The sequence below is a fragment of the Homalodisca vitripennis genome, chromosome 1 (assembly GCF_021130785.1).
Source record: "Homalodisca vitripennis isolate AUS2020 chromosome 1, UT_GWSS_2.1, whole genome shotgun sequence".
NCBI lineage: Eukaryota > Metazoa > Arthropoda > Insecta > Hemiptera > Cicadellidae > Homalodisca > Homalodisca vitripennis.
Genome location: NC_060207.1, coordinates 93,670,741 through 93,693,161, shown reverse-complemented (window position 1 = coordinate 93,693,161; position 22,421 = coordinate 93,670,741). Strand labels below are relative to the sequence as shown.

Sequence of the window (22,421 nt, the reverse complement as noted above, 5' to 3'; positions counted from 1 at the left end):
ACATTAATTTAACATCTAATTGATTCCAACATATTTTTATGATATTTGTATTAGTATGATAATGAAAGAAAATGTTTTCTATCTGAATAAATTAATGTACAAGTAAAATTTATAATATTGCCTGTATCATGAGTTGACATTTGATTCCACTCACTGAACTTTGCTTGAATGATATTCCAACTACCTCACAGTTTTTGTTGTTGTTTTGGGTTGCTAGGAAGTAACCAATGTAAACACATTCTACAGAAGTCAAATTTTTATTAAGTTAAAACTAAAAGTACTGGAATGTGCGATTTAATTTAATATCTAGTAGTTAATAAAAACTAGTAATAACTAGTATTTTTTGTTAGCAATATTAAATAAGAGGGTTTTGGGAACTTGTCCTCTCAGGGTTTTCTTAGAGTAAAGTGCTGATATTATGTAGTTCACCTTAAATGGAAAGATATCAAGGTAAGTCAATGTTTAATTCTTGTTGAATGGCGAGTTTGCTATAATTTTTTAAAAGCACTTAAAGTGAACAATTTTTACAACACATTAACCATTTTCCAATATAATAACCGATTTAGTTTAGTTGTATGTAGACATGTAATTTTAAAATTATTATTCCTAGAATTTTAAAAATTCTTTTACATAATGGAGCTATGGGCACTCTAAGGTTACATTTTAATAGGGATTTAATAGAAAGTGGGTTAAAAACTGGTGGAGAGATCAGACACTAGCAGCAACTAATGCACAAGTTAGCAGAATCAACAGTGTGTACACCATTGCTTTTACTTAATTTGGACTGTATTTGTCTCACCCCTAAACTATTGCTTTGCAAAATTAAGTGAAACCGTTATACAGGGTGAATTTAAGTTAGTGTCGAAAAAATTTTTTGGGTGATACTACTCAATATTATAGACCAAAATATGAAAAATAAAAAATCCCTATCTCATCTATCTTTTAACTACGACCAATTTCGCTATTTTGTTAAAAAATCATGTTTTTGTTGCAATAAAACTCAATTTCCTCTATTATTTTTAATGTTTTTTTAATTCTGAATCCATTTTTGAAATCTACACAAAATTTTACATGGGAATAATGGAGAAAAACTGTCTTGAAAATAAGTTTGATACAAACAAATTGCTAATAAATCAAATTCTTAAGTTTTCGGCAAAAACGTTAAAAAGATATTAGACCCGAGGAATTAAATGAAAGTTAATTCTGAAGAGAGGCCAATACCACAAAAAACTTGCCCATTTTGTGGGCTTTAAAATGACATAATGCAGCGTTACTTTTATTTTCATCTTATACTGGGTTATTAAAGAATCAGTATTTGGAAAACAAGGTGTACTTAAAATATCACGGTGCCAAATAACCAGTCAAAATCGTGTTTAATTCAATAATAAATCAAATATAGGATAAACACATAAAGAACAGTTACAAAAAAGAATAATCATAAAAAGTAAGTAATATACAAATTGCTTTCAAATTGCCTGCCTCCGGATTGTCATATCTTATCAGTTTTTTACTCCTGACTATCTTATCTCTACAATCACAAGTATGAAGGAATACCCCATGTTTCAGGTTTTATTTTGTCTTTCAGCTGACTTTACCTCTATCCACTTAAAAATAGTTATTTGAGTCGTAGCTATCATGGATTTCACATCGAGAGAGTATGCAGAAGATGCATTTTGTATATGGTTTTTGTGCGGGAATGCTCTGGCTGCTCAGAGAGAATACCACGCTCGGTACCCAGATCGTAGAGTTTCCTAGTGATAAAGTTTTTTACGAGGCTACATCAGCGTTTGTTGGAGAGAGGAACAGTTCACAGGCAGCGTAATGAGGTAGGTCCTGTTCTTCGAGATGTTGGCTTAGATGAACGAGTTCTAGATTTAGTTCAAGAAAATCCTGAGGTCAGCAGCCGAAAACTTGCCAGAGAAGTTGGTGTTTCTCAGAGTAAAGTGTTAGGAATCTTACACGAAAATAACTTCCACCCCTATCACTTTACAAAGGTTCAAGCGTTAGAACCAAATGACTTTGGTCCAAGAGTAGAGTTCTGTCGCTGGCTGCTCAATAGTGATATTGAACAATATCATTTTTTGAGAAACATTTTGTACACCGATGAGTCTAACCTTCACTAGGGCTGGTGTTTTTAACACGCATAACATGCACCATTGGGCCGAACAAAATCCCAGGGCTTCAAGAGAAAGTTCCTTTCAAAGACGTTTTCATCTCAACGTATGGGCAGGAGTCATCGGAAACCAACTTGTGGGTCCCCACATTTTTCAAGGAACCTTAAATAGTGAAGTTTACTTGGACTTTTTACAGCATACCTTTCCCACACTTCTGGATGGACTTGATATGGACCACAATCAGAGGGACAACATAGTTTTCCCAACAGGAACGGTGCTCCTCCTCATTTCAGCAATGAAGTGCGTCAGTGGTTAACGGACAATTAACCCGACATGGATAGGTCGCGCTGGAACTGTAGCTTAGCCGGCCAGATCTCCTGACCTATCTCCTATGGACTTCTTTGTTTGGGGGACTATGAAACAGGAAGTTTACTCGACCACTGTAAACTCTGAGGAAGACTTAAGAAACCAGATTGAGTTAGCTGCCCAAATAGTGCGGTACAAGTTATCTTTGAACGTGTCGGTTAGGGCAATGAGGAAGCGTGCGAGAGCCTGCATTAGAAACGGAGCAGGCAATTTGAAAGCAATTTGTAGATTACTTTTTCTTTTATGATTATTCTTTTTTGTAACTGTTCTTTATGTGTTTATCCTATGTTTTGATTTATTATTGAATCAAACACAATTTTTGACTGGTTATTTGGCACCGTGATATTTTAAGTAGATCCTTGTTTTCCAATACTGATTCTTTAATAACCAGTATAATATGAAAATAAAAGTAATGTTGCATTATGTCATTTTAAAGCCCACAAAATGGGCAAGTTTTTTGTGGCATTGGCCTCTCTTCAGAATTAACTTCATTTAATTCCTCGGGTCTAATATCTTTTTAATGTTTTGCCGAAAACTTAAGAATTTGATTTATTAGCAATTTGTTTGTATCAAACTTATTTTAAAGACAGTTTTTCTCCATTATTCCCATGTAAAATTTTTGTGTAGATTTCAAAAATGGATTCAGAATTAAAAAAAAACATTAAAAATAATGGAGGAAATTGATTTTTATTGCAACAAAACATGATTTTTTAACAAAATAGCGAAATTGGTCCGTAGTTAAAAGATAGATGAGATAGGGATTTTTTATTTTCATATTTTAGTCTATAATACTGAGCAGTATCACCCAAAAAAATTTTTCGACACTAACTTCAATTCACCCTGTATACATAGCAATCTGAATTTTTACCCATGGAAGTAATAAACTAGTAATCAGTAATGACTACTAAAGGAACAATTATTCACAGTAAACAGTGTGAGTTTGGAAGCATTCCTTTTTATTTAGATGTTGTAAAGACTAGTAACATGTTATCAGAGCTTGGGAGCCTTACAAATAAACTTTTCAAGCACACTTTCTTGCTATTAGTAACTTGAGCAATTGATTTGAAACATTCTATAAAAAACCGTCTGTTTTATATAAGTGCTAGAAAAGACTATTAATCAGATGTATAAATTAAATAAAATGTTAATGAATTTTTATTTGTTTACATCATAAATAGCTGAAACGGTTTTACTGGTCAAATTTCATAGTATGTATTGTTTGATCTGTGCATTGTTCAAAATAGAAGTTCACTTCAAAAATTCATTCACTTGTATGTTTTATTCACCACACCCATAGTTCAGGATTGATCTTTCTCTAAGTTTCATCTAAACATGTTTTATGTGGCTAAATAAAAAAAAATCATTGTAGGCTAAACAACATTTATATGTGTTATTTTATCCCAGATGTTTTATACTGGTTATCTGAAAAACAAATAGGAGTCACATCTTTCATTGGTAATAACTTACTAACAAAGCCTTTCCAAAATTAATCTTGTACAAATTAACTTGTTACAAATTACATCAACAAATTAAACCATACTTTTTATAGTGTAATATACTATTTTCTGGTGTTATCAACTTTTAATACTCATGCACAATGTAAATTATTGTTCTTAGATTCAGCAACAAAAGCATGTTTAAGTGGTATGCACAAGATTAGCTAGTCAAGTGGATGACATTTTAATTTTTAAAGAAGCTTCATTAAGAACAACCAATTCACTTGTACATGTTAGTGTTTTGGATACACACATATATTTAGAATATTTTACCAACCTAGTGTCCAACACACAAATTACAGATTTAAAATTTACTTTTTCTAATGAATTTTATGTTTTTTCCCCAACTGTTTTACCTTTGAATTTGAGATTCACCTCATGAATATTCATTAATGATGACTTTGTTGCTTTTCACACTTTCTATTCATGGCTTGTAGAGATGGCGTGTACTCCTCTATAATGTTTTACACCATGTTCTGTACGTGCGAGTGATGCACATTCACATCCATCATTTTTTTTGTTTACTATTTATTCAGAATTTGTGAAGGTAAATATTATAATATTTATTCTTAGGATACACTATGCTCAAGTTTACTTTTTTAATAGTAAAAAGGTCAATGTGCTGTACTATAATTGATAGATTGAGTAAAACATTTGAACCGTATAGAATAGAATATATTGTATTGTCACGAAATTTTTTTACTGTTATGAGGCAAATTTTAGGCTACATAAAAGAAAATGTCATTGTCAGGTAAAATAAAAATATACAACAGTATAATACAGATAGTCCCAATCTTGTGACACAAGATGGAATACTTTCATATGGTTAAACTGTTTTATACAAAACCAGCCTGTTGCAATTGTTCTCAAGGTAATACTTAGGAAAAATTTCTGCATCACTTTATGGAACATGACACCAAGAACCAAAAACCACCATTCTCTTCAAAATGTTTTACACAGGGTGTACCATAAGTAAACCTACAAAGTTCTCAGGTAATTTCCTCTCATCAAAAATTCACATAAACATACAGGTATGTACAAAAATGCTTTATTAGCGAACTAAGGCTAGCGAAAGATTTTCTGGGAAAGGACAGAAATAAAGCGAAACTGATGTTTTATGGCATAAAGTTAGGTGTTAAATTTATCGGATTTTATGTAAAATTGAATAAAATATGTTCCAGAACTGTAAAGATCACCCATATCTGAAATATCACGCAAAATATGCAAAATTCTGTCTCTAAAAACATGCTATGTTTGGATTTGAAGTACGTTAACTTCAATTAATGGGTAATAAACACACAATCATTTGTAATAAAAACTTGTAGAGAATTTAATTCTGAAGAGAATGATCTAAAATTGGCCAATGATAAAGAAACCCAAAGTTAAAAAACTTAATGTTTAATTAAATCAACACTTACAAAAAATGACAGAAAATGCAATGTCTGTTTATGAACTAATGTTCTTCATAAAAACAAAACATTTTAAGATGTTTTCAGACAAGTAAATAATTAGAACAAATTTGCAGTATATAACATTGTAGGTTGTGAAACAAGATTTTAAAAATACAGCATCAATTAAAATGCTTTACTTTTATTAAAATAGAGAGATGGCAATACTGCTGCAACAATTCCTGAATACAAGTTATTATTATACAGCAGTCCAAAAACTCAGCTGCTGCAGTAATTGTTCTAGCACCTTTGGTTTGTGCATTGTATGTGTATTATTATATTATTTGTAATATATTTGTGTTTTTTTAATGACAAGATGCCATTTACATTTTCAAATCAAGAGTATGCAGATATTCTTTATTTCTATGGTTTTGCCAATGGAAATAGTTGGGCAGCTAAACCTGAATATGAAAGACAATTTCCGAATAGAAGAACACCTATTCACAAAACATTTGCATCGGTTTTCAGTAACTTACAAACAAATGAATCTTTTCCAACTGTAAATTTTTCAATAGAACGTCTTGTGATACAACCTGTATGGGAACAAGATAATATCATTGACATGATACAGCGCAGTCCTCAATTTAGCTCTCATTGACTCTCAAATAGACGAAACATATCTCATAGTACAGTCTGGGGAACATTGGAAGATACCATTGGAATTGGTATAAAAATGACTAAATGGTTGTTATCCTATTCATTTTTTATAACTATACCGTTATTTTTGTTATTTGACTTTAAACATTTTAAACAGACGCCATTTTGAAATGGATAAAATTATTTTGTTAATATTTTATTTTCAGAAAGGTCTATCAAAGTATAATACAATTCTCAAGTTTCATAACGTTATCTTAACTGGTTCAAAACATAAAATTTGTTTTATAAAAAACACATACAGGCAGATAGACGGAAAACTAAAGGTTTTATGACATACCTTCATATGAACTTTTTTGCTAATTTTTATGAGTAGAACAAAATCCAAAGTTTTGTAACACTTTTACTGAACACTCTGTATATAATTTACAGAGTTCAAAAATCTTTATCCAGCCAACAGTTCATTAAGATTATAATTTTGTCTATGGGTGTTAGAAAATCGAAATAATGTAAGTTGTCTTTTATTCATGAACAAATCAATGTTTACAAAATATGGAATTTTTAATTTAAACAATAGTCACCAGTGGTCAACTGAAAATCCAAAAGCAGTTGTAGAGTCGAACCTTCAAATTTGATTTTCGGTAAATGTATGGTGTGTTATAATTGGGGACCAGTTAATTGTTAATTTGAAAACCACCTTACAGGTCTTGTGTACAAAGACTTTTTAGAGAGTCAGCTGCAAGTTCTACTTGAAGATGTACCACTTGAAAGAAGACATAAAATGATATTCCAACTTGATGGCACACTGGCACATTATTTAATGTTAGAGAGCACTTGCAGTTTTCCAGGCAAATGGATTGGTCGAGGTGGACCAATTAATTGGCCTCCTAGGTTCCTTGATTTAAATCCCTTGGTCCTTTGGGTTATTTAAAGCAACTTGTACACACAGAATCAGTTAATTCCAAAGAAAAATTATTGAACCAAATTTTAAACACTTGTGAACTACTTAAGAATGACTGAGATGCTATCAGAAAAGCTACACGTGGTTTCATTAAACTCTCTATATTGTGGATCAATTACCAAGGAATTAATTTTGAACAATATTCATAAGGAATGGAAATTGAAATAAAAGATTCAGCAATTAAAGTGATTTGTTTTAACGAAGAATGTTCATTTAATAAACAGATATTGCATTTTCTGTCTTAATTTTCATGTATATTGATTTAATTAAACATTAATTTTTTTTAACTTTGTGTTTCTTTATTATTTGCCTATCTTACATAATTTTCTTCAAGATTAAATTTTCTACAAGTTTAGATTTAAAATTGTGCATGTTTATTACCTATTTAATGATGTTAATATACATCAAATCTAAACAAAACATGTTTTGTGAGACAGAATTTTGAATACTTTGTGTGATATCCCAGATATGGGTGGTCTTACAGTTCTGGGACATATTTTATTCAACTTTTCAGTTCATGTTACATAACTGTCGGCTTGGTACACAATTTTGTTTCAATATGGCGGCCGTTTGAACTTTAAAAAATTCACAACTGAACCTAGAGAAAAAAATTAAAAGTGTTTTGGAATGTTTATAACATCTTTTAACATTTTTTAATAAGCAATTTTTTGGTATCTAGAACAGTTTTTGAGATATTACATGTATGATTACATGTAAATCCCAAAGTAAGAATTGCAAGTAATCCCAAAGGCTGCCGTGGTCGCCTTTACAAGAAGGTATCAGTTGGAGAGTATTGGTCCATTCTTGTTGAATGGCTTTTCCATCCAGTTAATCTGAAACTCGTCATTCTTGATCAGAGTCTGAATTAGGGATCCCATCTGGAAATGTTTGTCACCGTAGAGAAAGCATTCTTGATGCAATGCAGATGTGATAGGCAAAGGGTCTTAGGGACTTAAGTGAAGCTTCTGTATTGGCTTTACGTCTCCATGGTTAGACTTAATATTAATGTTTGAGGCTGCCGTCTGGTGGTCAAAAACAGAGGTCAGGATAGCACCAGCTAGTCTGGCTAACATCTGAAGAATGACTTGCCTTGCTATCACTGGGGCATTTCCAAGTGTATCAGGCACAGCTCTAAATGGCTGTCTCAACCTTGCCTCCTGGATATTGTCATTTAGGCAGTTGGGGCTTTGATCAGCCTCGGGCTGCAACAGTGGACACTGCCAAAAGCTGATGTCTTGGGCCAATTTGGGTTGAGCGTCCAACATGACAGGGCCTCAACCATTCTGTAGTATTTCTAGCTGTGAATCCTTTGGGGTTGTCTTGAAGTGGGTTTACACTGAACATTATATCTAGGCAGGGCCGTACTCAGCTTTGGTGGGCTTCAGATAAGATGTTCAGCTGGGTCCCATCATGTTCTGCAACCGCACACCCATCTCCCCGTAGAAGTGTGGTGGGGTCCCGGCAAAATTCTCTGAAAAAATCAGGCCTGAATCTGGGTCTGATGATGAATAAATTGGTCCTAAAGTTGCCTTCTCCCAGGATGGTGTCTCATCTTCTCTCTTTAGGTAGATTGGTGTCTTCTCAGTTTGTGGGTCTAATCACTGGACATGGTCACCTGAGGAAGCGTGTTCACAGAGTCTGCATTTTCTAGGAGGGTCTGCTCTGTAGTTTGTGTGACGGGTAGAAGGAAACTGCTGAATACCCGCTCTTTGATTGTCCTGCAATAGCAAGGGAGAGCTGCATCATCTTTAGTAGAATAGAAAAGGGGTAGTGAATTTCCCCAGAGAAATGTAATTGGTTGTTTTTGGCAGTTTGTAGAACTTTAAACTGACTGGACTCGTGGTATACTTCTGGTGTGGTCAAAAGGCCCTTAAGGCTTAAGTGCATGGCAATAAGCCGGCCCTTAAAAGAAGAAGTTCATTAACCAGCTTGGTAAACCATTTATTTATATTATGGTGACCATTTAAACTTATTTACAAATCCTCTATTTATGAACCTAGAGAAAAACTAAAACTGTTCTTTAAATGTCCTAAACTTTTTATTATAAACATTTTTTCTATCTCAAATGGTTGTTGTAAATAAATTAATAATATTACACTTGTCACAAAATCTACCTACTTCTTTTGACTGAGCTGAAAGGATTATTTCATTACAGAATTAGGGTAAATAAGGAAAATAATGTAAATCATTGAATAAATCTCTAGTGGTAGTTATAATATTTATATTAATGTATTATCAATTTATGTAATCTATTAACAACATAAAAATAAACTTTAAACTAAAATTAGTATTTAATTTTACTCTTTAGTAAATTTGTTTAACAACATTAATGATTTTTATGATATTGGTAAGATTATACTGGCATAAAACATGGGTTTAAAATTAGTGACCTTATTCATTTTAGTAACATATATGTGTAATTTTATGATCGTATGAGACAACTGTTTATCTGGATAGATTTTTCTCTGAAACGTTTCATGTTGCACATGGTGTGCCTCAGTGGTCTGTTTTGGGACACATGCTTTTCATGATATCCTAGGGCTTGTTTATATACCTAATACCATCAAAAGTTATTAGTGACTAGTGTGCAACAAATAGTCTGTATTTGTGTATATAATGCTTTAATTTCCAGTTAAAAGTAAATATTATTTTTACTACAAAGTAAATAAATAATAATATTACTAAAATGTTTAGGGTCCAGTTCTAGATTGTTTTAATGATTTCTGTGTGTGTTGTTATTGGATTATATAAATGATTAATGAACTATTATAATTTAAAACTATAAACAAAATCTCTGTTTTAATCTATGAAATAAATAGCTGTTTATACTATATAATTCTATTTTAAGGTTATCTTTAAATCACTTTCTTAATATAAATGAATTATTATCAGAAAAACAGGAACATGCTTCTACATTAATAATACCAGATTATTGTGTAAGCCTAATGTAACAATCAAATAAAATAATAACATAACTTTTATGTTTTTCAGAAACAAAGGAATGGCAGCTATTATAAGAAAGCTTATAGAGAGCTATCATTATATCAATGATGACCTAGCAGGTTAGTGGTGTAATTGTAGCAGTTTTTAGAATGCAGTACATAATAAATAAACAATGCAAGTTTACCAAATGACATTTTAATAGGTTTTTCAGAAAATGAGATTGTTTGTAATTTTTGTTAATCTTTACCCATTAATGCAATGCATACTATAAAATATTTTACAGAACTATCATAATACACAAGTCATCTACAAAGTAAAGAGTTTGTAAAGTAAATAATATTTACTCGCTACTATCACTGCTTGTACTTTCTTGTTAGCATAAATCTATTATTTTTATGTCACTTCAAACCTTCAGTATTTCACTGCATTGTGCACCTAATATGTTTTCAAAGTACACACTTTTCTATCTAGTGAAAACTAGCTTTCGGGCATGAGAAATCTTAAATGGAGGTCTTTTGTGTAATGTCTTTAAAGCAATTGTTCTTGTTCCCCAGTAAAAATTTTTCAAATTTTTGCTCAGCTAATTTTTTGAATTATAAAAATATCATTGTAATACTTTAGATCTGTAATGCTGCATTTCTTTTTTATTACTCTTTTGATCAGACTAAAACCTCATGCAGAAGATAGTAAATTGTTCTGTACTTTTGATATATAATGTTACCTTGTTTGATCTGAGTTGGTAATAGTGCATCTCACAATGGAACGTGCTGAAACTTTCCACTCGTATTTGTAACTGACTTAGATTTCTGTTCATTGGTGGGGGAAATACTAATGCATCATCAATGCCTGTATATGTAAGAAACATTATTTAGTGTGATTGAGTGATAGATTTAGTTACAAAATATACACTTACCTTTCTTCTACTGTTTTTGTTTTCAGCACCTTTTACATATGCAGAAGTACTGATCCAAGCCTTCTGATCAGAAATAATTTTTCTGAAAATTGATTTTCACAAGATGAAAGACTGCAACACCTTAATTAGTGGAAATATAGTGTAAAATACTATTTAGAACATGTTATGTATATACAGTTTAGTATTAAGTTGAAACTACTTTATTCCTTGAATGATCCTCTTTTGATTTGAGTGAGTCAGAATTATACATTTTTTCAGATCCTCGAACAGTGAATTACCCGATGGTTTCAACTCCATTCATAATAATAGCCATTGTCGCAGTTTACAATATATTTGTACAGTGTGTTGGACCATGGTGGATGGCAGGCAGAAAACCCTACAACTTGAAACCACTCATCGTGTTGTACGATTGTATACAAATAGTGGTCAACTTTTGGCTATGTTTTAGGGTAAGATAACTCCACAACAGTTTCATTTTCAATACAATTTTCAAATGTTATACTAAGAAAGCCAATTACTTTCATTGTGTAGACAAAGTTAGAGAATGTTATTACTCTATTGTGAATGAATGAATGAATGAATGAATGTTTATTGTCATATTACATCTTACAAGATCCAGCTATGCTGGTAAGACAGATGACATAGTCAGAAATTTCCCTTTTTTCGGTCTCCCATCGTTAGTACTAATAGATTTAACAAGATTCTAGCTAAAATGATTTGCTAACAAATAAATAAGCTCTATTCTAAATAACAGTATTAATATTTTCAGCTATGAATAAATTAACTATAAACTAATTAACAGTATTAAAACCTATGTCAAACATTTATTTTGTAAAGCATTCCTGAGTCAGATAACATTAAAATTGTAGTACACCATAATGTAATAACAATCATTCATTAACCTAATTAACAAATAAAACAATAAAATTAGTTAAATAATTAACAAATAAAACAATAAATTACTAAAACAATTAACAAATAAAACAATAAAATTAATAAAACCATGAATAAATCAAACAATAAAATTGGTAACAATATAACAATATTCAAATAACAAAATGGAGATCAATTATTGAATTTTGTATTATATTAAATTAAGTTTCTTAGGAGAAAACACTTAATCTTCATAACTAAATTATTATGTTTTTGTCATTTAGAAATTCGGAAATCTTGTAGTAAGCCTTTTTGACAAACATACTTTTTATTCTATCTAAGAATTCAACTTGTGGCATTTGTTTGAAATTGTTAGGCAATTTGTTGTAAAGTTTAATACCCATATAATACAAACTTTTTTCAAATATGGCTGTGGTGTGTACAGGATATATTAACAAATTGGTATTTCTAGTATTGTGTTGATGAATAGTTTTTTCTTTAGAAAACCAGTTCAAATTTTGATGAACTTGACTCAGTACTTCATACATGTACACACAAGGGACAGTAAGAATTTTCAGTTTCTTAAATTTTTCTTTACAAGAACTTCTTCTGGATGAGAATGTCATTATTCTTATAATCTTTTTTTGGATTTTTAACACTTTTTCTGTTATCTCTACTGAGCCCCACAATGTAATTCCAAACTTCATTATTGAGTAAAAATAGCCATAGTATAGGGTCATCTTTGTTTTTAAACTTGTGATGTGTGTAACACAGCTCATATTGAAACAAATAGAATTGAGTTTTTTACATAAGTTTTGTATTTGTTCTGTCCAAGTCATATGCTCATCAAAACAAACTCCCAACAGTTTTACATTTTTGCAGCTATTTATTTGTTCTTTATCTATTGTGACTGTAAACATTTCTTCTCTTTGCTGTCTGTTTTTGAAGTGAATAATATTTGTTTTTGTAGTATTCACAATCATTCCATTAACTTTAAACCACTCTTCTAATTTAACTATAGTTTGTTCTACTAATAATTTCATTACATGTAAGTTTTTCTCCTTGATTATAGCTGTGGTGTCATCAGCATATAAGACTAATTTCGTGTCTATGTCTTGTGGTAGATCATTTGTATACAATGTAAATAGTAATGGTCCTAAAATCGATCCTTGCGGAACTCCTGACACTACATTTTCATACTCTGAATGATACTTTTTATAGTCTGATACTAAAGTTGTTTTTTGTTTTCTTTCTGTAATATATGACTTAAACCAATTTAAAGATGTGCCCTCTACTCCATATAATTCTAATTTATTCATTAAGATATCATGATCTACACAATAAAATGCCTTTGATAAATCACAGCACACTGCCACTGTACTGTAGACTGTGATCCATCCAAAGCACTGTAAACTTCCTCTGCAAGGTTGGTAAGTGCTGTGTCAGTTGAGTAATTTTTTCTAAAGCCATGTTGACATCCAGTAATCAGACTATTTTTTTCTAGGTATTTGTATAATTGATCGTTTACTACTTTCTCATATAGCTTGTGATACTATTCTATATTACAATTATTCATATAAAATAAATAATGAATATTGCACATTGTTAAGTGATTATGGAAATGTAGTTTTATGAATTTATGGTTTTATTTAACTGAAAAGTTTAATTTTAACTATTACTCTTATGAATATTTCTTCAAAGTTTATTCAAGTTATAACTACTTTGTAAACAATTTCTAAAACATTTTTTGCATTCCATAAAATTTTAAGTTTTTATTAAAGATATCCAAAATATTACAGCTGAAGATTTCTGCTCATTAATGTCTAGGATAAATATTCTTCCAAATTAAGACAGTCAGAAATATGTTGTATATTTTCTCTATAGTTGTCTTCAATAAAATGGAGGTTTTATTCTCAGATTCCTTTCTCTCAAAGAAAACATACTAAGGCACAGTTTTGTCTAAGAGAATCACAATTATTAAGCCAGACAGCTTCTTACGCTTAAAAAAAAAAAATAAATAAAATGTGTGTTTTTTAATGTCATATAGTTACACTGAATTATTTTAATAAGTTTGTATTATTTTTGTTTATTTAGGTTTTGACAAAAACTTATTTGTCTGGAAAATACAACATTTTCTGTCAAGGTGTTGAAACTGGAACTTCACCTGAAGAAGTATTGGTAATTATTATAAATATTAAATAAATGTACAATTCAATGTAAATTTTAAAAAGTATATTAAGGATTCATTTTTGATTTTGTACATTGATCCAAACACGTAAATAACATAACACACTTACAACTTTATGAAAGTGTTATGAAAAAATACTAAATGAAAACCAACTATATAACAAATCTGATGTAATGAAATTAGATGATAGGATAATAAATGTGGTATAGTCCATTAATATTGTATTTGTTAAGTATAGGAATCTTTATTACAGTTCAAACCTGATTTTGAAGTATTCTTAGAGAGAACAACCAATATTGTAGAAAATTATTTCCTTTTTTTAATAAGAGAGGCAGATTCCCTTTTAATCCTTATTCTACCCATCACATTTAATCACTGATCTGTGCAAGGATGTTATCAAACAGAATACGAGGGAGAGCAATACTGTACAATGTCCATTCCATGGTACTGATAAAAAGTGCTATGATTACAGACAGGGTTTGCACCTGCGCTATCTCTAACTCAGATCCAAAATCTGGCATCTTTGACTGTAAAGCCTTTGGCTTAATTAGGTATATACTAGTTACGTTAATTAATTATATTATGTTACGTCATTACAAACATAATATACAAGGCTTGAACTTGGAAGATGATGAGGACATCAGTTATAGTAGATAAGGTTAAACATTCATATTTATACTAAATAGATGATGAGGGCATATCAGTTATACCATCAAGCATGTACTAAATACATAGTGTAAACATATAAGTTGAAGAAACATTTTAAAAGTCAAATTCATTAGAACACCTTAGGAGGTTTGTTTGAAAATATAATGTTAAAAAAACCTTAATGTTGAAAAGTGGGGTCTTCCCTCTTGGAATCAAATACTAATACATACCCTAGATTCATTTTAAGAGTGCTACTATTATATAAGGTGAATTTTAATATTTCTTCCATCTTAAGAGTTTTGGAGCTGAGAGGTAATTTAATACAGTTTTTATTTTTTTTATTTTGTCTACTTCTTTAGAACTAACCTAATTTTTCATTTCATCAATAGTGGATTTCAACCTGAATTATTCATATATGAATTATATATTTATATGTAGTCTGTGAGAAGTTCTTGTTTCTTGGTAGAAATCTTTGGGTTAGGCTCAGGACTTCTACAAATTTATATTCCTTTTATTAATTATGTATACATACATATATGTACATACATATGTATGTATACATAATTAATAAAAGGAATATAAATTTGTAGAAGTCCTGAGCCTAACCCAAAGATTTCTACCAAGAAACAAGAACTTCTCACAGACTACATATAAATATATAATTCATATATGAATAATTATAATAATAACATAATAATATATAATTTCAATAAAGATTGAATCACAAAAAGTACTTGCTCCGCCGGGAGTCGAACCCGGATCTCTCACTTGCCGGGTGAATGTGCTACCATTACACCACAGAGCGCTTACTTTTTCCGATTCAATTATTTTGTATTTGGCCGTATCTGTCACAAATGCGTTTAAATAAGCAAACTAACATATGATCGGAAGACCAAATACCTGTCAAACGACTTTTATTTACATTAAATTGTATATATGGCAATAGCCTTATTTAATTTCAATAAAGATTGAATCACAAAAAGTACTTGCTCCGCCGGGAGTCGAACCCGGATCTTGTATATGAATTCAATTATATTTATATATATATATATGGAATTGAAATGTATAAAAATAAAACAATTTATAAATGGAACATAGATTTATAGAAGTCCCAAAGCACCCAAAGCTTTCTACCAATTAACAAGAACTTCTCATAGACTCTTTCAAGAAAACTGGAGAAATTCTGTGATCTCAAGACTGTATATAAACCCCATGCACCCTTCCCATTCATCTATCTCAACTTCATGGTTACATTACTATGTTTCATTGTTATCTATAGTAGTAGACAGAATCCAAACTTTGGGCAAGATCTAGTAGGCTGCTTCATAGTAAAGAAGGGAGCAGTAACCAGCTACAACCCATTTTAACCACTTCATGTGCACTCAGAACCACAGTTAAATCTTACATTTACTTATGCTTTAATTTATATTTTTCTTATTAATAAAATGTGTTTTTATTGTTAAACGTGGCTATAGTAAAAAACAAGATTATGTTCACTTTTATTAGATTCCTGCCTATGATAAAAAACTCAGTTACAGCAGCTAACTCATGTTCTATTCTAATTTTTCCTCAACTTTAACTACATATTTTTATCAGAACAGTGTGGGAGAGAGTAGTCTATACATAAGTTTAGTCTCAAATAAATGATGGAAAAGATTTTAATTTATCTGTAATTATTTGTTTCAGATAATGAACACCGTTTATTATTATTTTCTGACAAAGATTCTAGATTTACTTGACACTGTGAGTATGTTTAAAACTATACTTATTCAAAAAATAGGTGTAAAAAGTGTTACACTTGTGTAAAATGTGTATGTAATGTAAATTAATTTAAAGCCCTATGCTTTAAATGATATATGTTTAAATGTTTTTAACTATAAAGATTTTATGAATTAAATACTAATTTGTATTGGGCTTAATATTTTATAGCATTGTGTAAGTTTCCAGTGATAAAAATTTTCCTTAGAAATTTGTTAAAGAATACAAGTTAGTACAAGTACAGTAGTCAATTAATCCAGCTTATATAAAAGACAATGACGGCATTAATTAAACGTCTAAGCAGCCACTCGGTATTTCAAAGATATTAAGACGATACAAAATATTAAGTCATTTGCAGGATTGTGCATACAAATTTAGCTTTACTTCCAAACTAAACGGAGGTGGGAATACGTCTAAAGATTTCTGAGAGGTTGGTTGCAGATTATCAGTATTTTATTACCAAACAAAATTTTTATATAAATTCTGATATATTAGACATTATAGATTAGTAGTAAAAAGATATGCATTCAGTAATATACAATATCTTTTAGAAATTCTAGTAGATTTGTGATCATAAAATGGTATATACAGATAAGAATGTATAAGAGGTCCAATTGCCCATAGCTACAATTAATTTGATGCAATACTATACTTCTGGAAATGAATAAAAATTAGTTTTGAACAGATATTTTAATATTTTGTTTCAGATAATGAACACCGTTTATTATTATTTTCTGACAAATAATTAATTCTGTTTTTGGTTTGGAATTATACATTTTAAGATTTTCCTAAAATTAAAAACAATTTTTCAATGAATGAAATATCACTCATTATTTTCCGAAATTCTAGATATTACAACCAAACTTGTGAATCAAGTTCAAATCGCAGAGTAACACCTTATTAGTTTGGATTATTTACTTTCATTATGGGCTTTTTAGTTTAACCAAATACAATTCCACTAATCTCAAGGGTAACTCTCAGCATTTTTATACTTATGAAATAATTTGAATCATTTCTATTCTATAACTTTATCCAAAAGAAATGGCAATTGTAAGTTTCCATAGGTTGATATTTGGGTAGAGTTCACATCTCCAAATAAGCTAATACACAAGACTTAATAATGAAATGTTGGAATGACAGTGAAGTTAAAAACAAGAAAATTTAGTATTTGGTTTAAAACATTAGAAATAGAATTAAATTGCTACCTAAAACTAAAATTACACTCCTTTTGGACAGTCATGTAAAATCACACTTTGTACTCTGCGAATGATTAATTTTCTGATAAAATATTAGCTCATTAATCTTTGAAGTCTGTTTTATTTAACTGTAATATTTCTTTGATTAATATAGAGACTTTTATTTTGTTATATTTATTTTAGTCTGTTATAGACTCTACTATATTATATTACATGAATATTGACAATATAAGTGATTCATTCTGTTTTCTGTGTTTACAGGTATTTTTTTTCTTGAGCAAAAAATCTAAAAATATCAGTTTTTTGCACATTTATCACCACAGTGGCATGGTGGTGTGTGGATGGATAGGAATCAAATATATACCAGGTAGGATACGCATACTTAGTATTAACTTCTTGATGTGTTAGTGGATAGTTCTTTATTTTAATAACTGTGTCAAAGAGTACATTATTATTTTTCCAAACTTTTATTAGAGGATGAAATGCTATGACTTTGAGAGGGGAAAGGTGTTGGAAATCTGGTAATAATAAAACTGAAAGAACTTGTGTATTTTTTCATTTGGAAGAAATTGTGTTCAATATAATGGATGTTTTTCTTCTTAACATTTTTATCATTATTCTCTTTACACCTGCTAAACCCTCTCATAGCTAAAAGTTTTGATTTAATTTAACTGTAGAAAATTAAAAAAGTTTGTATTCTTTAAGATATTTTTACTTTGATATAATAACAAATAACTGGCTGGGCCTAACATGAAGTAATAGATATATGGTTCTGGGTTAGAGCTTCTGATCATCACATACAGTAAAGAAAATAAACCATATTTCAGTGTGAAGATGTGGAAGTGCAACATAATATAAATATCACAACAACGGGCAGTATTGTTATCCAGTATCATTATATTTACAGTACAATGTACCTTAGCTGTATACAACATTCTCGTAATCATTTATACTCAGAGTTTTAACAAAGTTTGAAAGTTTCTCTTTGATTATTAAACTATAAACAAACTAAATAGTGACATCATGAATACATTTATCTTTATTTTCAGGAGGTCAAGCGATATTTTTTGGGGCCCTAAATGGATTTGTCCATGGAGTGATGTACACATACTACCTTCTTGCTGCACTTCAATTCCTGGACAGTCGACATGTCTTCTGGAAGCGATCTCTCACCCAGCTGCAGATGGTACTGATTACTATAGGATTGTAACTAAGTAAGGGGAGGTGGGGAGAAGAGAGAGAGAAGAGCTTTACCATGGTGCTCTAGTAGCTATTTGTAGTATACCCTTTTTGTCTCTGAATGAAGGAAAATGTCTGTTTATTGAAAATTTATTAATTTTTAGTTTTAAATCTGCAATGTGTGGATGAAAAGTAAATCCAATATTTTTTACTGCCACTTTAGTTTGACGATTGTTTTGCACAAATGTCCTTACAACATCAATAAGTTTAACTTATTCCTTGTCCTCTTAAAAAAAATATTCTTCATTTGATCCTCCCACTGACTGGGAAGCACAATTAGTATTTCTCAGGTTTCTGAGTGCAAGAAACATTGTTCCAGCTATAATTCATTATAAACTTTGTGAATTTTATGATTATAATTAAGGAAAAACTACCAATACACATCACAGTATTTAAAACAGAACACCTAAATTCTGAGTTATGGGATTCTCTTAACACATTCACGGTGACGGCTTATTTCTGGACTTTTTTATTTGCTGTTGAATTTCTCTGTGTATTCCAAGAGGTACCTACAAAATTAATTTACCTTAAAAATTAAGCATTCCTGCACCCAACGGGTACATGATAGTCTAAGGTATTAACAAACCACCAAGTCAGGCAAACAATAAAAATGCAATAAGGCAATGCATAGCAACGTGTACCGCATCGGGCATACAACACGCTTTACAAAAGCCCAGTGTGTACCCGATCAGGTACACAAGGGCAGTTTTGAAAGATCGCATGTACCTGATGAGTTACATGTCGTCATGAACATATTAACGAAAATAATCATCCACACGTTGAATGCCTGAGGTCAAATTAGACTATATGACTGGGAACTAATAAATGGAACCTCACAGCTCAGACCTGACCAATTGTGGTTCCTCATTCCTTATGAATGTTCAATTCTATAATAATGATAATGATAGTGTAAATACTGTCCATCGAATGGTAAAATTGTTAGCAGGTATTTATGAAGATGGTTTTCGATAGATTGGTTTATTTGTTGTTTTTGATGTAAATGTAATAAAAACTTCATCAACAGTAGTTGCAACCATGTAGAAGAGATTATAAAAGTAATAAAAAGTTATGGTTTCTACAAAAAATTAATTTGTTTTCTTATTTACACCAAAATGGTGCTTACTGTTCAACAAGAGCTTGTATTTCAGTTCAGCCATAAAAAAACCACTATTTTTGCTAATTTAGTTCCTAAATACAGATAGCAGATACAGTGATTATTATTTTATAATAAAGTTATGGCACTTAGTTCTTGGGTTAATGATTGCTGATATATCTTACCCTGGGTAGTGGCATACTTACTTCAGTAATGGTTTTAGTTTATTATGTCAGCTTCGGCCTTAAGTGTTCATTGTATTTTTTATTTGATTAAACTGAAAAAAAACCTAAAAAATACCTTAAATGCTTCAATATTCCAATTAAACATAAATATACATTTTTTGTAAAAAGCTTTTAAAGTAATTTTTTATTTTATACATTTTTTTGAGGCAAATTGTAGATTTTTGTCTTAGGATATTTTGTTTTATATGTGTCTTTTTGTGTTTACATTCAATATTAATATGAATGTTGTCCTGGTTTGGTTTCAGCTGCAGTTTGGACTTATGACTATCCACATGATATTTGCCATCATGTCACCTGAATGCGGATTTCCACGACTCCTTTGTTACTTTGTCATAGGTCAGCAGGCTTTCATTTTCCTTCTGTTTGCTGATTTCTACAGGAAAACATACCTGAAAAAGAAGAAAACATCTTAAATTATGTGTCTGTTGAATCACTTTAGAATAAACTAAAATGAAAAATTCTTATAAGCCTTTTACTACCTACTTCATATAGATTATAGAAGAATAGTATATTTCATTACTAGCGACAAAAGTTACATATTGCGGGGTGAGATTTGCATAAGGTGAAGCCGAGCATAGAAAATGCTATCGATCTCCACAACTCCACAATAGAACTTTCAAGACAGGTATTGAACAGTAATTTTTATCACAATACAAAAAAGCACAACAAATCTTTAAAACAACTATCTGAAATTTCATAGCCTTGTAATTATTCTTCTATAAGGAAGGGTAACACTATTTTATAATTCATTTTGATTGTAAAACAGCTGTTTAATTTTAGGACTGTCAAAACAAATACAGTATCCCTACTCTCTATACCTTAGATCTAAGGATTCACACTGGATATTGTAGACTTGAGAGTAAAAATAGAATGAGATATAGAAATTGAGACAATAATAAGGAAGGGTGCATGCATATGTAGTGCAGTCATTGAAGCATTATTGCTCCGAATTTTTTTATACTGTGAACCGAATTGCATAAAATTTTGGAATTAGGTTAATCTTACCCTTAACTTCAAAAGTGAAAATTATTTTGAACTCAGCAACCACCCTGGGGGTGGATTTTTATTTTTCAAAATAACCTCGGATATCGATTAGAAGGCCTAATTTTAAGCAAAAAATCATCTATAAGGTTTTTTCGAAACATCGAATACTTTTCAAGTTATTGGCAATTGAAAATTCGCAATTTTTTCATGTTTTTTCATAGGTTTTTTGCATATATCTCCAAAAATATACGTTTTATCGAACATTTTATAAGAAACACAATTGTAGCAGATAAAACAGTGAACAATTTGGTTTTTTATAAAGTATTTTAAGTGCAATATTAAGCTAGATATTAAAAATCAAATCTGTTTTTTATTTTGTCTGAAATGTATATCGATGTGGTCAATGCCATCTAGCGGCGAGCAGATGCATTTTAGGCATTCTAATAAAAAAAGGGTTTTGTAGTGCTTGGAATAAGCTTTTAAAATGAGCACTATTATAAGTCTATTGCACGTAAAATAAGTGAGCTGTATTGCAAATAAGAGGAGCATCTAACGTTTTTTTTCTTTTCAATCAACGGGTTTCATAAGTGCCATTTCCACCAAAAATTAAAATTAATCGTATTCCACCTAGAATCAACTTTATTATGAAGAGTTTGATAGATTGCATCAGTTTGGCTGCTTCAGGACACATATTTTTAAAAAAAAAGTCACACGATTAAAAAAAAACATTCAAATTTTAAAAAACCACCTTTTTTCATAATATCTCAAAATGACCACAGATACGTATAAAAGTGTATGGATGAAAAAAATTTAGTGTACTTTTCTGACAAACAATGTGGATTTTTTTATTTTTATTTCAAACAAAAATTGACGGAGATATGATTGTTTAAAGAGCGTGTGGCAGTGCAATCACAGCCTCTCTTAAGCCCTTTAACCCTTCACCGTTTGAGAAAAAAGGTTTTTTTACTATATATTGCAATGAAGGATGTTGTAGCTCTCTTAATTACCTTTACAATGGGTTTTTTTATAAATTGTGATAACATGAAAATTGAAGGAGTTATGGTCCAAAAACTTATAATATTCGTTTTCTACTTAGTAACTGAAAATTTCGGACTGTGAATATTCGGAGCAATGTGAAAGTACGCAGTATAATAGAGACCCAAAACTATTGTAATGTGTATATATATACATAATATGGCTCATATATTTGGAAAAACGTAGGCATTTGAATACATACCAACGTTCTTATATTATGTATATATAACACGCTTGAGTGAATTTTATATACATTTGTAAATATTTTATTCAATAAATGGCAATTTTTTACTCTAAATTAAATTATTTTTAAAATATGTAATCATA

The 22,421-nt window shown here is 30.4% G+C and overlaps 1 protein-coding gene across 1 annotated transcript; it reads left to right on the top strand.

The window, feature by feature from the left end:
* The first annotated feature begins 4,371 nt into the window (after positions 1 to 4,371).
* LOC124366757 (elongation of very long chain fatty acids protein AAEL008004-like) lies at positions 4,372 to 20,535 on the top strand. The gene is made up of 8 exons (XM_046823360.1): positions 4,372 to 4,523; positions 9,971 to 10,041; positions 11,094 to 11,284; positions 13,803 to 13,886; positions 16,231 to 16,287; positions 17,760 to 17,865; positions 18,548 to 18,684; positions 20,321 to 20,535. The coding sequence occupies exons 2-8, from the start codon at positions 9,981 to 9,983 to the stop codon at positions 20,486 to 20,488; spliced, it is 804 nt and encodes a 267-aa protein (XP_046679316.1). The 5' UTR covers positions 4,372 to 4,523; positions 9,971 to 9,980; the 3' UTR covers positions 20,489 to 20,535.
* The last annotated feature ends 1,886 nt before the right edge of the window (positions 20,536 to 22,421 follow it).